At 39.6% G+C, this 14,293-nt stretch overlaps 1 protein-coding gene across 1 annotated transcript in view; it reads left to right on the top strand.

The window, feature by feature from the left end:
- The first annotated feature begins 404 nt into the window (after positions 1-404).
- ptgir (prostaglandin I2 receptor) overlaps positions 405-14,293 on the top strand; it is a 26,880-nt gene continuing 12,991 nt past the window's right edge. The window contains exons 1-2 of the mRNA XM_005720892.1: positions 405-636; positions 831-1,865. Of these exons, the coding sequence (XP_005720949.1) occupies positions 1,035-1,865 (831 nt within the window). The 5' untranslated portion in view covers positions 405-636; positions 831-1,034. The remainder of the gene's footprint in view (positions 637-830; positions 1,866-14,293) is intronic.

Genomic DNA, 14,293 nt, shown 5'->3' with positions numbered 1-14,293 from the left:
GTGTGTGTGTGGTGGGAGCGTGGTCCACAAATACATATGCTGTCAGTATCTTGTTCCTATTTCTTATATATAGACCAACCACAGTTAAGTTTACTTTAGCTCACTGCAGCCTAGACTCCAGGTATTATTTAAATGGTTCACAATGGATAAGTTAAGTTATACCCCCATCTTTATTAGTGATTTATGATATATCAATCACTAAATATTTCGGTGCAAATGCACACTATCTTGAAATCTACACCATCTTAGAACGGGAAGGGTTAATAGTCACTAGAAAGCACCGAAATTCTATTGGATTTAAATACGGTTTTGCATCGGCTCTAAAGTGTCCTGTTGCTCAAGATGTCATCTGAGTCACAAGTGCAGTGGGAGGGACTATAGCCTAGACTGCATCGATCCGAAACCGGAGGCACAACGACAACACAGAGATAAAGTTTGAAGGAGAAGCGCCGCGCCAGCAGTCCTCCTCTCCGTCCGTGGATTCATTCTGTTTTTCCGACACTTCCAGCAGCGGTACATTTAAACCCAGCACACCAGAGCAGACTCGTGCTACCTTTAATGATTTACCGAAAGGGGAAGAAATAACTTTCAAGTACTTTTTATGTGTTGGGGGCTTTCTGTCAGATCCAGTAAAAGGTGAGTCAGTATTTCTTAGTAAAATTTGATATATTTTAAGCGTTTCAATGTGATGACGTAAGAAGAATCAGAAACGTGTGGCTGTTTTGTATTTTGTGAAAACGTGGTTAGGGTTTCCCATAGATTATAGCTTTATGTTTATGAGAACTAAAGATATGTATTCGTTGTTTTCTTTGTTTGTTTTTGGTCCACAGAAAGATTTGAAAACTGTCTACAAGAAACAACCAGAGGAGGCTTCTGATATTTTGATTCAAAACAGGATTATGAGTCTCACCACACGTCTCCTCTGTCTTACGTCTTGCCAAATGTTGCTGTCAAGAGGACAAGATTTTCTATTGATGTCTGGGAATTCCTTATTAATTCCACACTGAGGGGGTTATTATTTTCTTCTCAACAAGATGAACAATAGCATTGTTTCAAATGAACTATGTAACCATACCTGCATTGTGGGCCGTGATGGCAAACCGGCCACAAGTATCATCATGTTTCTGCTTGGTGTTGTCGGAAACCTCCTGGCTCTGTTTATCCTGGGAGTGCATCAGAAGGAGCATCGCTCCAGGTCCTCTGTGTTCTGCATCTTGGTAACCGGCCTGGCTCTCACAGATCTTCTGGGCACCTCCCTTCTAAGCCCACCTGTATTCATCTGTTATGCCCGTAATATGTCCCTTATAGACCTGGGCGGTAAAGGACTGTGTAACCTCTTCGGCTTTGCCATGAGTTTCTTCGGCCTTGCACCCACGCTCATCCTGTGCGCCATGGCTGTGGAACGCTGCCTGGCCATCAGCCACCCTTACTTCTACTCTGTACACATCCGCCGCAACTTTGCTAAATTTACCCTTCTCTTTATCTACCTATTTTCTGTGGCCTTCTGCCTACTGCCGTTTGTTAGTTATGGTAAATTCAGGCAGTACTGCCCTGGGACATGGTGCTTCATTGACATGGATGCGACTGAGGATGAACAGGCCAACTTGGTTTTGGCTTTCTCTCTGTCCTACTCCTCCCTCATGGCACTGCTGATCTTTGCAGTGTTCGTGTGCAATGGTTCCGTGATTATCACCCTTTGCAAGATGCACAAGAGCCATAAACTGCGCCGTGGCTCGGTCGGGTCAACGGGCAGAAAGAGGAGGCTGAGCCTGGCCTGGTTTGCGCAGGGAGAAGAGGAGATGGATCACCTGGTGCTGCTGGCGCTCATCACTGTCATCTTTGTGGTCTGCTCACTGCCTCTCACTGTGAGTCTATATTTGACCTTCCCTCTGTGCAAGCTACTGATATTATGTTGTTTTTCCTTTTAGTTTTACTGCACAGTCACATTTGAAGGAGAGGTGACACACTGATTGCTTTTATGCAGTTTGCTGAAACATGACCACAGCTCCCCAGTGAAATGAAAAGAGGTTACAGCAGTTTACAGACAAAAAGGGGAAAGTTAAAGAAGGTTTAGTTATTGTTATCATCATTACTGGCCTGTAGTGGATGTTTTTGTGCACAATCTGCAGCGATGATAGACAAGTCTGATGTAATCTGTAAATAAGATGGATGGAGCCACCTGACTTCATGCATTGGTGAGTGCTTTTTAAGGCTCAATTTTAGCGTTGTGGTCTTTGCTTTGTTCCTTTTTTGGTGCAGGAAGTGAAAACATTCAGCCAAGAGGGTGAAGTGTGTCAGGCTGCAAAAATGCTTATGTCTGCAAAAGTCCAGGCGTTCTGCATTGTAGTCTGAGGTTGGACTCACTTTTTGATCCTCAAGTGCCAATTTAAGGAACTGGAGATTTTGGCACCTCAGTGTTGGTAGGTGGTAGGTGCTCAGTAGGTGCTGTTTGGTGGCAGGCAAAGTTTACAGGAGTAAGGTCATTTTAGCCTCAGGGTTTCCTAACTTTGTGTGCATCTAATAAAGTGAATTCCTTTCCCCCCTTCTGTAATTATTATGGACATAGCAAGCTTTTGGTGGCATGGCGACGGTTGATGTTTTTGTAAGTTGTGGTATGTGTTTGTCTGCCCTGTTGAAGTCTCCTTAACGGTTGTGCTTTGCTAATGAAAGGTGTGTCCCTAATGGCAGCCTTTGCCACACAAAGCACACTGTCGCTGCTTGTGTGTTTGTGTTATGCATTTTTCTTCACAGCTCGGTATCTGCCTCTGTTTAAGAGGAGTGTGCCTACAACCTGACAACCCTGGCAGACTGGTCCGGCCCTGCCTTTCACAGAGGATGTGTGAATCGTGTTATAAAGGCATTCATGTGCTGTCATATGTATATTAGCCTTTTTTTAAATTCTTAAACAGACGGTTTCATGATAAATTAGTTTACAGGAAGCTGAAAATGCATTTTGTCACGCTTGTGCTATTCACCGTCTACTCACCGTCTGCTTCGTGGTGGTTTGTGGTAACATTTGCCCTAAAGCTTTGACTAACCTAGGGTCCATGTGATTGTACTTGCCCTGAGTTATGGTTAAGAGTGACAGGGATGACGATACATACTCGTTCACACTCTGAGTAAGATTCCAGGAAACTCCAACTTCACCGCTTGCAAGCACATGGTCCTCCTTTTGCGAAGTCATGCAGACAGTTTGTGTTTCAGTTTCAAAGTTAAAAATAGAAAATTGTTTTACTTTTGAGCTTTCCTATGTGTTTCTGTAATTGAGCTTTGTTTTCGAAAAAGTCAAATTTAGCCTAACGTTAAGTTTTGCTATCAACGTGCTTAAATTATGAGCTTGATATCCGTTGTGTATATGATGAAAGACAATGTTGCAGCAGCGTCTCAGCAGACGTGTGTGCATGTATGGTTGTTCACATTGTGGTTTTGATTGTCGTGTCAGAGCTTCCAGACAGATGTAGGCTCATGATTAATAATGGTCGGTTTGCCTGAGGCACAGCAGATGTGGGCAGAGAAGTCTGAATCTGTTCATTGCAATGAAAACAATGTAGAGTTCAAGTGTAATTTTTATTCTCAATTTCTCTGCTTCACTTAAGAGGTATACAGTCTTCATTTGGTCATTAATTCTTGCACTTCTACAACAACAATGTGCAAAAAGAAAAAAGAAGAAATAAAAACATTGAGCATGTGTTTCCGGTTAGTGTTTGTTGTCTCAGATCACTTTTGAGGAACTGAATATACTTTAAAGAATTAGGTTTTCTTCTGTGGCTCTGCACTCCACTTGGGTTGATGTAGGTGAGATGAAAAGCAGGCACTGGAAAATGAACACTTACATTTTTAAATTTAAGTTTGGCAGGGAATATCAATATTTATCGTATCACGACACATTCATTATTTTCAATGGTCTTTGGCTCACAGGTATAAATAATGTGTGTGGACTTTGTATTTACAGATCACATTTCACAATCTTGCATCCGCTGAATGGCTTTTGGACACTAATAAATGAAGCGGTGTTTTCTCTGCATTTTTCTGAGGTCTGGTTCTGAGTACGGCCAGATTAACTATTAGTGTTGCAGACAGAGAGGTGGTAAAACACGATCTATGAGACAAAGAAGGAAAGGCGATGTATGTCTAGTTTACTGTTGCCTGGCTCGCATAAGCATTATTTAGCAAGTTTGTCAAACTATGACCCTGATCTTAATGTTATCTATTACCTCCCACTCACACTTTTAATACCGTGCAATTGATGCAGACAGCTGGAAACTATTAGGTTCAGTTATCCAATTAGAGCTAATCTCAGGCAGACACTGACACATTGTTACAGATTTATTGTCAAATTTATTGCCAGTATGCTCTCTGTTGGTTGTAAAATGTTTAAAAATACAGCTATGAAAAACAAAAATCATCTCCTGCTGCTGGAAAGGTTTTAAAGCGTTCTCTCAGGATTATGCAAGTTGATACTGCTGAATTAACAGTAAAATGACTGTTGCATACTGGCATTGAAGTTTATAAGCATTAATTGACAGCTCAATAAGAATCATGTGAGTATTTAACCTATTGTAATCTCTATTTTAAAAGCTGTTTCCTCCAGCCTACAAATCGATGCCCTTCATAGTGTCACTATGGGAACTCCTGAAGCGACCCATCTGGTCAATACCTGGCTCAATAAAGTTGTTTTCGCTAGAAATTTTCCCAATTATCCCATTTGTGAATAATGAAAAACAAATGGCAGGCTTTTGGTTTTTCCTGTTTTTTAGGGTTTTTTTTAAGTGAGCAACTGTATCAGCAGCAGCATGGGCTCGATTTAATCACTAATGTTTTAACTTATTCATAAAAGGTTTCCATTAGGGCAGATGCCATATGTCCATCTCAATCATCAGATCTATATTGATTCCTGTGTGTGTGGTTAGGGAGTGCAAAAAAAAATCCATGATAAATTCCAGCTAGCCGCTTTTGAAAATATTATTTGTATCTAAAAAAAATAAATAACAGCTCGAATGAGGTCATACTAATTCTTCAGTCATTGATCTTCTGAGTAGTTTTACCCACCATACGGCCGTCTAAGTAAGGTGGAAGGCTAGAGGCTGGGAAGTTGGAAATTGAATGACAGTAAATGTCACCCTGTGAATGTTGTTTCCTTCTTTTCAGTTATTTAAATAATAAAGTTTTTGTTTTAATCGTTTTCAAACCATCAGCGTTCTGATATATGACGTAGGGATCCAAAATAATTTGCTAGTCTAAAAGAAGGAAAAGCATCAGAAAACATTTACAATGAGCACACTTTCAATGGACAAAGTTAACCATTGTCCAATGAGCTCCATGAAATATGAGTCAAGTTTCTTGATAACCAAACATGTTTTAAATGTAGCTGAAATGTGCGTCGTGTATGAGATTAGCACACACAATGATTAAATTACAGTGTTTGGCGAGCTTTAACAGTGCTAGCAGCAAGAACCTCGGTTTCTGCTAGCATCATTATGCGGTTACACATTGCTTTGGCTGCGTGGTTAGATTCCAGTTTATTCTGACAAAGCCGACGTATAAGCTGCTCATTTTTTAATATCTGAGTACTGCAAAACAGCGCTGCTATCGTCTGTTTACTTTCCCCCGTGCTTGTGTACATCTTCCATTCACAGAGAATAATACTTTTACCCAAATATTATTTCTAGTACGGACCATCAAGACAAGCAACGTTTAAACATCTAGTCGACTAGTCGCCCACAGCCGCAGTATAAAGTTTGGCATCTCCTTTGCACATTTGTCAAATGTAGACCAAAGATTAAACACTGCTTAGTGGCAGTAGCAGTGAAATAGCAAATAAAAATACAATTTCCATTTTTATTTTGTTTAAAAAATGAACCTTTTTCTTTTTGATTCTTCTCACAGTAGATACGTCATGTTACCGTTGATTTAAGAGCCTCAATTACTTTAATGTTAAGTCTTTGGACTTCATATAACTCCTGTTGAACCCTGTCTCTCTTTCACTCTGCTGGGGCTAGTGATATACAAATCTGACAGGAGCACAGTTTGTTCTGTGATTTGAAAAAAAGAAAAATGGAAATATCAATTTGCTTCCAATAGCTGTGAGCTAACTGGGCAAGAGGGCTGATTGCTGGGAAGATGATGAACAGCAGGCAGCTTTAACACATTTACAGGGCATCATTCCTCCAAGAATCATCACAGCGCTTCATAAATCTGGATTGTTTGACAGGCCTGGACAAGAGAAATCACACAGAGTGAAGTTTTCAAAATGCTATGTGGAACAGTATGCAGCACACAGTTCTTCTGTTAAAAGACACAAAAATTTCATTGGTAAACTATTTGTCAGGTCATAGATTTAAGAAAGATTGAGGTATTAGTTAACAAAATGTTATGAAGACAAATTTCACAGGATATTCTGCTTTTAGTTCAAGAACATTTAGATGCATGTTCGTTGTTCCCCTGCAGGACTTAAACAAGCGTACAACTAAATATTATAACAATAGTTTCCAAACCGCCTGGAGTTCTTACATGCATTAACATGCCCAGTCATAGCCAAAGCCTGAATGCCATTGAAAATATGCAGAATAACAGGCTTTTGGTGTTTTTTTTCAGGGGCACTCCTATTTGCATCCAACTGGATCCAGATTGAGAAAATTAGTGTGGATGAAGAGGGGAATTTCCCAAATCCAGACAGATCCAGAAGATTGAAGTTAAAATGCCTTCCAGAGGTTGTCTAAAATTAAACCAAAAGTTGGGAATCTCAGTTGAATTCTTTAATTCTTCTAAACTCCCAACTTGAGCGACTAGCTGGAGAAAGAACAAGAGCTAAGCATCCAGAAAGATCTGACACAAACACCAGGTGAACATGCAAACCCCACATAGAAAAAATAGATGGCAGACTTGAACTCAGGTCGTTCTTGCTGTGAGGCAACCGTGCTAACCACTGTGCCACCTCTATAAGCAATGTACTTGTGTTTTCTTGTTAAAACCTCCTGCACGACCCTTCTCGCTCCCCATCTTCTCTATGGGAAAACTGTTTCCACACCACGTAGGAGCGAGGACAGGAGGAAGCATAAACTAGAATGGAAAGCACTCTGTGTGACATTAGCATAGGATACCATTACCTTTGCATGTGTTTAGGTTGTTGTTAGAAGCACAGTCCACGCAGCATGGGCGTCGTACTTACATGTGTAAAAGTACTTATGCTATGACAGAGTTGAAAATAAGAACCTTTTTTGTTTCTGTGGTATTTTAACCCTGTTGTGAGGTTTAGTGTTGTCTCTAAAAGGAAAGATGATGCTTTGCAATCAGCAGCTGACTTTGTGAAAAGAACAAAGAGGATTCCTTTCCTTTGTGCCTATAAGCAGATACACACATGCAAACATCTATACAGTGTTGGGGAGTTTCCTTGAGAGATTATTAGTTGTCTTGTTGAAACTATATCGAGTCAAGTAATTGTAATTGCTTCATCAGAGTAAAATGTGTAATTAATTACTTTGGATTGCTTTTGTAAAAGTGGGCACTGGTGCATCTTCTTTTTGCTGCTGGTAAACACGCTCTATGTTGTACACTTTAGGCTTTTTCTGATTACAGAATGGAAACATTGTTAAAGTTTAACCACCCACAAGAAAAAAAGGGCACCAATAAAATAAAATAAAAACTTAAAAATTAAGCACATATTGCCTGATCAATCAAGTAATTCGTTCACAAAAAATATGTAAAACAATTTAATCAATGTTTGTTTCTATTTCTACACAAACAGTTTTATTTTTAACATACATAACATACTCAAAAGTAACTCAATAAAAACAATAATTGCTATAAAATAAGCATTTATTTTGTGCACATTACAAATGCGCATGCATGTGCACGCATTTATTTGTATTTCAGTAGTCAGATGGCTGCAGGCTTGTTGATCTTGCTTCTCTTGTACTACCTGTAGTTTTATCCTGTTTGCCTTACCTTTGAACTCATTCTGAAATCGGACAACATATGATGCCAACGAATCTCCTGAAGAAACCTTTTGATGTGCCAGTTAAGTGTGGGAGCTGGAGAACATGGCTTTGGGCTTCAGTACAATAGGAGGTGAGCAGCTGTGGAAGAGGTCTTTAATGGCTGAGGAATAGAATGAATGGAAGAGGCTAAAGACAGATGTGGAGCAGATGGGGGCAGCTGCAGCAGTCATCATCTGTTCATGTGTTTTTGGTTCCCCGAATGAAAAATTGTTTGTGACTGATGATGATTATGTGCTTAACTGAACCTTGTACTGTACTCTGCATGCTTGATTGAGCTCGAAATGCTTTGGCACTGTTAATGAATACCTCTAGTAGATACTTTTTTAATCGACTTTTTTGTGACTTTCATCTCTGAGAATGTGAGCCATAACTATAGCTGCTTATTTGCACATCCAACAAGTGTGAAGCAGCCTAAGCACTTATTTAATGTTGTGTTTCTGAATGCGTCCCTCAGTTGTATCCCCGTGACCAACTCCTGAAGTAAAAATAAATCTGTTCCTTTAGCTGCTTTATGTTCTGTTTACCATCTAGTTTCTGACATTTTTGGTCTGCTGTTTGGTGCAGGCTAGGTGACTCTCAGAGGATCTTCTTTTGTGCTGAAAACAGCTGTCTTGAGTCTGGCTGATAATTCACTGTGGATTTGTGGCTATGAGAGACTCTTCTATACAAGTCATTTTTTGTCTCAAATCTAAACGTCAAAACAGTGATTGTTGCGCTTTTGCGCGTCATTTATTTCCTGTATATGGCACTTTTTTTTCTCTGTCCTTTGAATGATCTCTCTACTTCCAGCCAGATTGTCTACCACACATTTCTCTGCAGTTACATATTGAATACTTCAGTGGTAAAACTGGAAGGACAAGACATTATGAAATGTAACAGTTTCACACTACCGCTGCACTCTGGCTAATGCTTGAGGTTACAGGCCCCTTAATTCTGCAGCATTTTTTTAAAGATAATTGATGGTAATACAGCTGGAGTCTATCCCACCTACCACGGGCAAGAAGTGGGAGTACACCCTGGACAGGTCAGTCTAACCAAGGCCAATACAGAGAGGCAGGCAACCAGTTGCACTCACAGCTGGATTACCCAGCAAGAATTATTTGCTATTATTTATGGTAGATACAGTAAAATGTCTTGTAGAGGAACCAGTGATCCATTGTATGATTCTATATGTGTTTAGGCTGTTAGTATTGCATTTGTTGATAAATTTTCTTCCTACTGATCTTACTGTGCATGGTCACTAAACCTATGTGGCTGAGGCCTTGACAATTAAAGCAAAAGATCAGCAACTCTAGGAAGGATTCAGTTCTTTTCCACTTGCTAATCCTTATCGGGAACATAGGCATTTGGTCCAAACAGATGCAAGGTGTCATGCTTTGGTGTGCCTGTGTGCATACAAGAGAAAGTACCAGCACCCCTTTTTTCATTTAGTCATTTGCTGCATATACATTCACTTTGAGAGCTCTTGGTAGTTGGGTAGCTTTTTTTTTTTTTTGCCACGTGTGTGCACAGTTATTTGCCTTTCTGTCAACAGTGTCATTGTTCACACGCTGTAGTGTGAAATGTGCTCCACACCCAAGTTTAGAGTTTCTCAACCTTAGGGCTTGTATAGTCGCTTCAGATTGTGAGGAAAGTCACAAGACGAGGAAAAAGTTTATATAGAACAAATGATATAAAATGATATGTTGGTACATACAGTAATCACATTTCCCCCAGGCATACATTGTGTAATTAAAAATGTATTTTTGATTTGAAAAACAGAGGTGTGACTTTTTCATAATGGCTCCACAGTGTAGTGGTTTACACGTTCACCTAACAAGCAAAAACCCCTGGTTTTATATGCAGGTGGAGACACAAATCTCCGCCCTGGCATCCAGAGTTAATTCAAATCCATTTTCATATCCACTTATCAAAACACAACCACTTATCTGTGTTTTACAATTGATAATTAGCTTAAGTAAACACAGCTAAGTCTAGTCTCCTTATGTTAGCAGCTCCAGAGAACAATAGGATTCTTGTTTTATACTCCGCCTTGTTTGCAGCATTAGGAGATAAGCGACCTGGCACAATGGCACAGCAGTGAAATACAACACCCTCATATCAAACAGACGATAACAATGGCAGAATAGGCAGAGCATCTGTTGATGTGCTGAAGGACACTTGAAAAGGGAAGCAGTTGACACTCGAGTTCAATAATGTGGTGAAACCCTTGCTGCAGTTAAAAACCATTATCATAGCGAGGCTGGTTTTTAGCGTGGCCAACTAAATGACTGCTTCGGGTGATCCCTGAGTTGGCCACGCTGCCTGCTGGAGGGGCCCCAAAAGAGGAAGGAAGAAAAAAACTTTGTGAACTGTAAAAACTGTTAACAGTTCGGTCAACAGTCTACAACTGACTGACTCTCACATAACCTGCTTTTAATTTAATCGTCCAGCTGAGTAAGAATCATGTATGACTAACCAGGTTACTGATATTTCTTGTAAAGACCTTTCTCATCTCAGTAAATCCTATTAATGTGTGTATTTTATGTGCTCAGGTGTGCCCTCAGCTTGGGTCATGAGGAAGTCTTTTGAAGTCTTTTAAAGAGAAAAGAAAATCTCCATGAGAAAGCAAAATAATTTTGCTAGTGTCACAGTGAAAAATGTAATACACATTTCCTGTTACAGAAACTGCTGGCTCAGTAGTGCAGTGGTTAACATGTTTGCGCAACATGTGGAAGCTTGCTGGTTTGCTTCCAGCTGGAGAAACTGGTGCAGAGCTCTGCTAACCCAAACATGTTAACCTGCTGTAGTGGTACCTTATCACAAAGGAGCGGCTGAAGGTTTCTTCTTCTATTAATGAAATCAGAGCATTGTTCTAACTATTCAACACGGAGACAGGATACGTCAGCATCTGTACTTTCCACACATCTCATAAAGTTATAGAATTACAATGAAGTCATTGATCTAGGATATCAATAAATTAAAAAAATGTTTGTGGGTGGAACTGATGGATGAGGGGTGGGGGGGACACATCAATGGATCCTCTTTATGATTCTTTCCAAAATGCATTTCAGCTGTGCGTGGATTCACTTCTGCCTTCAAACACATCTAAGACAGAGTATGTAGACAACAGGGACTAAACAAACGAAACAACATAATTGCAACCAGACAGTAGTGACGAGTTGGTGGTTTGAAATTTTGGGGGTCACTGCGCCCTGGCTAATGTTTACTTCTGCAGCGAACTTGAGAATATGATGGGAAGTTTCCTCTGCTCTCATCTTTTCCCAGACAGTCCTGCAAAATCCTAAAAATACATCATGTCGGCAAATAGCCAGTCCACATAGGGTGTATTTGTATAGTTTTAGATGTGTGACCCTCACTGATGGAAATGAGACTTAACTTCCTAAGTAGAGGAACTGTTTTTTTTAAATTACAGACAAGTTGCTGTTGATAAAAATTGTGCACAAGTGACATGGCGAGGTACTTTTTTAATTGTGTTTTTTTTTCTGTAACACTCAAACTGAAATGAATGCATGTAGTTTAAAAAGCTGTGATATAAAATATCTAACTTTCTTCTTCCTGTCATGTTTCTTCTACACAGAACAGAACTAGAAACCGAAACAGAATCATTCAAAACTTTTATTCAACAGTTATTAAGCGATAGTTAATGAATAACATGTGTGTGCGTGTGTGTGTGTGCGTGTGTGTGTGTGTGTGCGAGCGCGAGCCTGTTATCTGGGAATAAAGACTGAAAACATAAGGAAACAACTTGCTGGCTTCACTTCTCACTCTTTGTGTACATTATGTCTCATTTGGTTAATCTGTCTCGCAGTTGTGTAACAGTTAGCTTTGCTTTAGAGTCTGTTCTGTGTGCTTCGATAGTGCCGTAATCCAGACTTCAATCCTTGTTATTATCTTCTGTTTGAGAGGTTTCCTTTGATGCTGCTATGCTGCTGATCCCCAGCTGACACACACCCAGCACGCAGCCTGGCACGTAGATTCTTGGTCCCAGCAGCTCAGTGGGAAAAACTAAGAGATGGACAATGACAAGGAATCATGCTGAATCGCAGCTGTTCTGATCAGGATGCCAGTTATAAATTTAATCAAAGATCCAAATAAACATTCAAACACAGCACTTAGCAATAGTCACTTACAGACTTCATAAAAGAAGTGCTTTGTGGTTATTTGGAGCTCGCATTAGCAGGATAAATGAATTATGCAAACCGCTTTGATAACCTTTAAAACTGCACCATACAGGGGGTGAAAACCACATAGCGATGCAGGTGTAACTCTCTTGGCTGTGTTTAACCAGAATAGTGTTGCAATATTGTTGCTAATATGCTGCGCTTTTATTTTAATGAGGTTTATAATGCAGTGTTTTTACTATAATAATGAAGCTAATCCCAAAAATATAACAACTAAAGACGGTGAGGGATTTATTTGGCTTTGGTTTGCTGTTAGAACCAGTTTGGAAAAGCCCAAAATAAAGGCCTGCTGTGCGTGTTAAGACCTGGAATTCTTCTTTGTATGTCACGCGCTCCTCGTTGTGGACAGCATCCATTCATTTAGTAGTGCTAAAAAATATCCAAAATATAGGACGAGAAAGTAGGTCTACGATTTACAGAATTATAATATGGTAGCTCAAAATACAGGCTTAATGTAAGTAATGTATTCTTTCGTTTACGGTTGCGTCTTCAGAACGTTTAAAGTTTTTGGAAACAAACTAATTTAAATGTAAAAAATGCATATTTTACTTTCACTCTCCTGTCACTGTTGTGCAATAAAGGTGATGAGCTGGATCAAAATGAGCTCAGTTAAAAAAGGTCGACTTTACCTTGTGCGAAAGTGATAAAAACACACAGTCGCTTCCAGTGATGTTCGTCTAATAAATATAGTCAACACAAAAGCAACAGTTGTCAGCTGAACAGACTTTATTGGCATTGCAGTAAAGTGAGGAAATCACCTGTCAGCTGCTGTGGGTGGAAACAGTGTGCTAATCATAACCTCCTGTTTTTATTTTACTGCTGTATAGATTCATAACTATATGAAAGTTAGTTTGGGATGGCAAGCAATAAAATAATTCTGTTTTTTTGAAAGGTCGTCTGAATCGTGGCTTTATCAGCTACAAAGTGCTTAAAACATAGAGCGCTCACCGGCTACCTCCACCCCAGCTGGTTGTGTCACCCTTTGACTACATGACCATGTCACATATCATCACATCACCAGAGTTAATATAATGCCATAACAGGGATGGAAGATCAATAAATCAAACAAAAAAATGGGACTGATCAAGGGCGTAGATTTGGTTTTGGCCTTGGTGGGGACTGAACTCTTTTTTCCTTTTTGTCTTTGCTTCTTGATTAAAGGAGGAATATACTTGCCTACATATGCTATTATGCATGCTTTTAAACCATTTACAATTACAATTCATAGTTTTATATGTGAATTATATAATGTTAAATTACTATTAAACAAATGACTGACTAAGTATTTTAGGCTTTAGTTTACTTCAGCCATATTCCATATAACTCAGGTATCATACAAAAATAAAAACAGCTTCAAATACAGTCATGACAATAAATGAATATGACTTTAAGGACTTAACAACATTACTTCAGTTATACTACACCAACATCTGTTATACTTTGGCACTAAGGCACACTGAATGACCTGGTGGTTTTTGTCCATAAACTACTCGTCTAAGATCACCACAAAGTAAAAGATCTCTCAGCAAAATTATGCAACATTTTAGGCACTATTGCCCCGATCAGATCAGTGAGCTGGGATGTTTTATTCTAAACACGAACTACTGTTACAGCAACAGACATGGACTACTGGTGTCCCACACAACAACTCAATGTCCGCTATGTGAAGCAGCCAAACACATGCCTGCTCCTCTCGTTAACTGAGATAAACTGCTGGCATGTTTGTTTTACATCTATACTGTCCAGTCTCTCCTGGTGGACATACAGCAGCATTGTTTAATCTCATTCGAGTCATTGTTGACCTTAGCCATCTTTTTAGTCTTCTGAGAGCACTGAAGCTTCTTTCAGCCTCAGTACCTGCGTTTTATCCTCAGATTAAAATTATTATTCTGTGCTTGATGTGCCTCACCTTTGGCCCTGGCTCTTCCCCTCTGACTGCACTAGGACATATTGCCACCTGATAAAATAACACATTGATTTGTGCCATTTAAAAAGTGAGACATGTCAATTCAGATTCTTTGTCAAACATACACTAATGAATCAATTTACATCAGCAGCCTAACAATTGTCATGATAATAAATACTAGTTAATCTACAGCACCAAATCATCAG

Source organism: Pundamilia nyererei, unplaced genomic scaffold (genome assembly GCF_000239375.1).
Source record: "Pundamilia nyererei isolate P.nyererei 1_Seehausen unplaced genomic scaffold, PunNye1.0 scaffold00003, whole genome shotgun sequence".
Classification (NCBI taxonomy): Eukaryota; Metazoa; Chordata; class Actinopteri; order Cichliformes; family Cichlidae; genus Pundamilia; species Pundamilia nyererei.
Note: the sequence above shows the minus strand (reverse complement) of the source record. Positions and strands in the feature narration are given on the sequence as shown.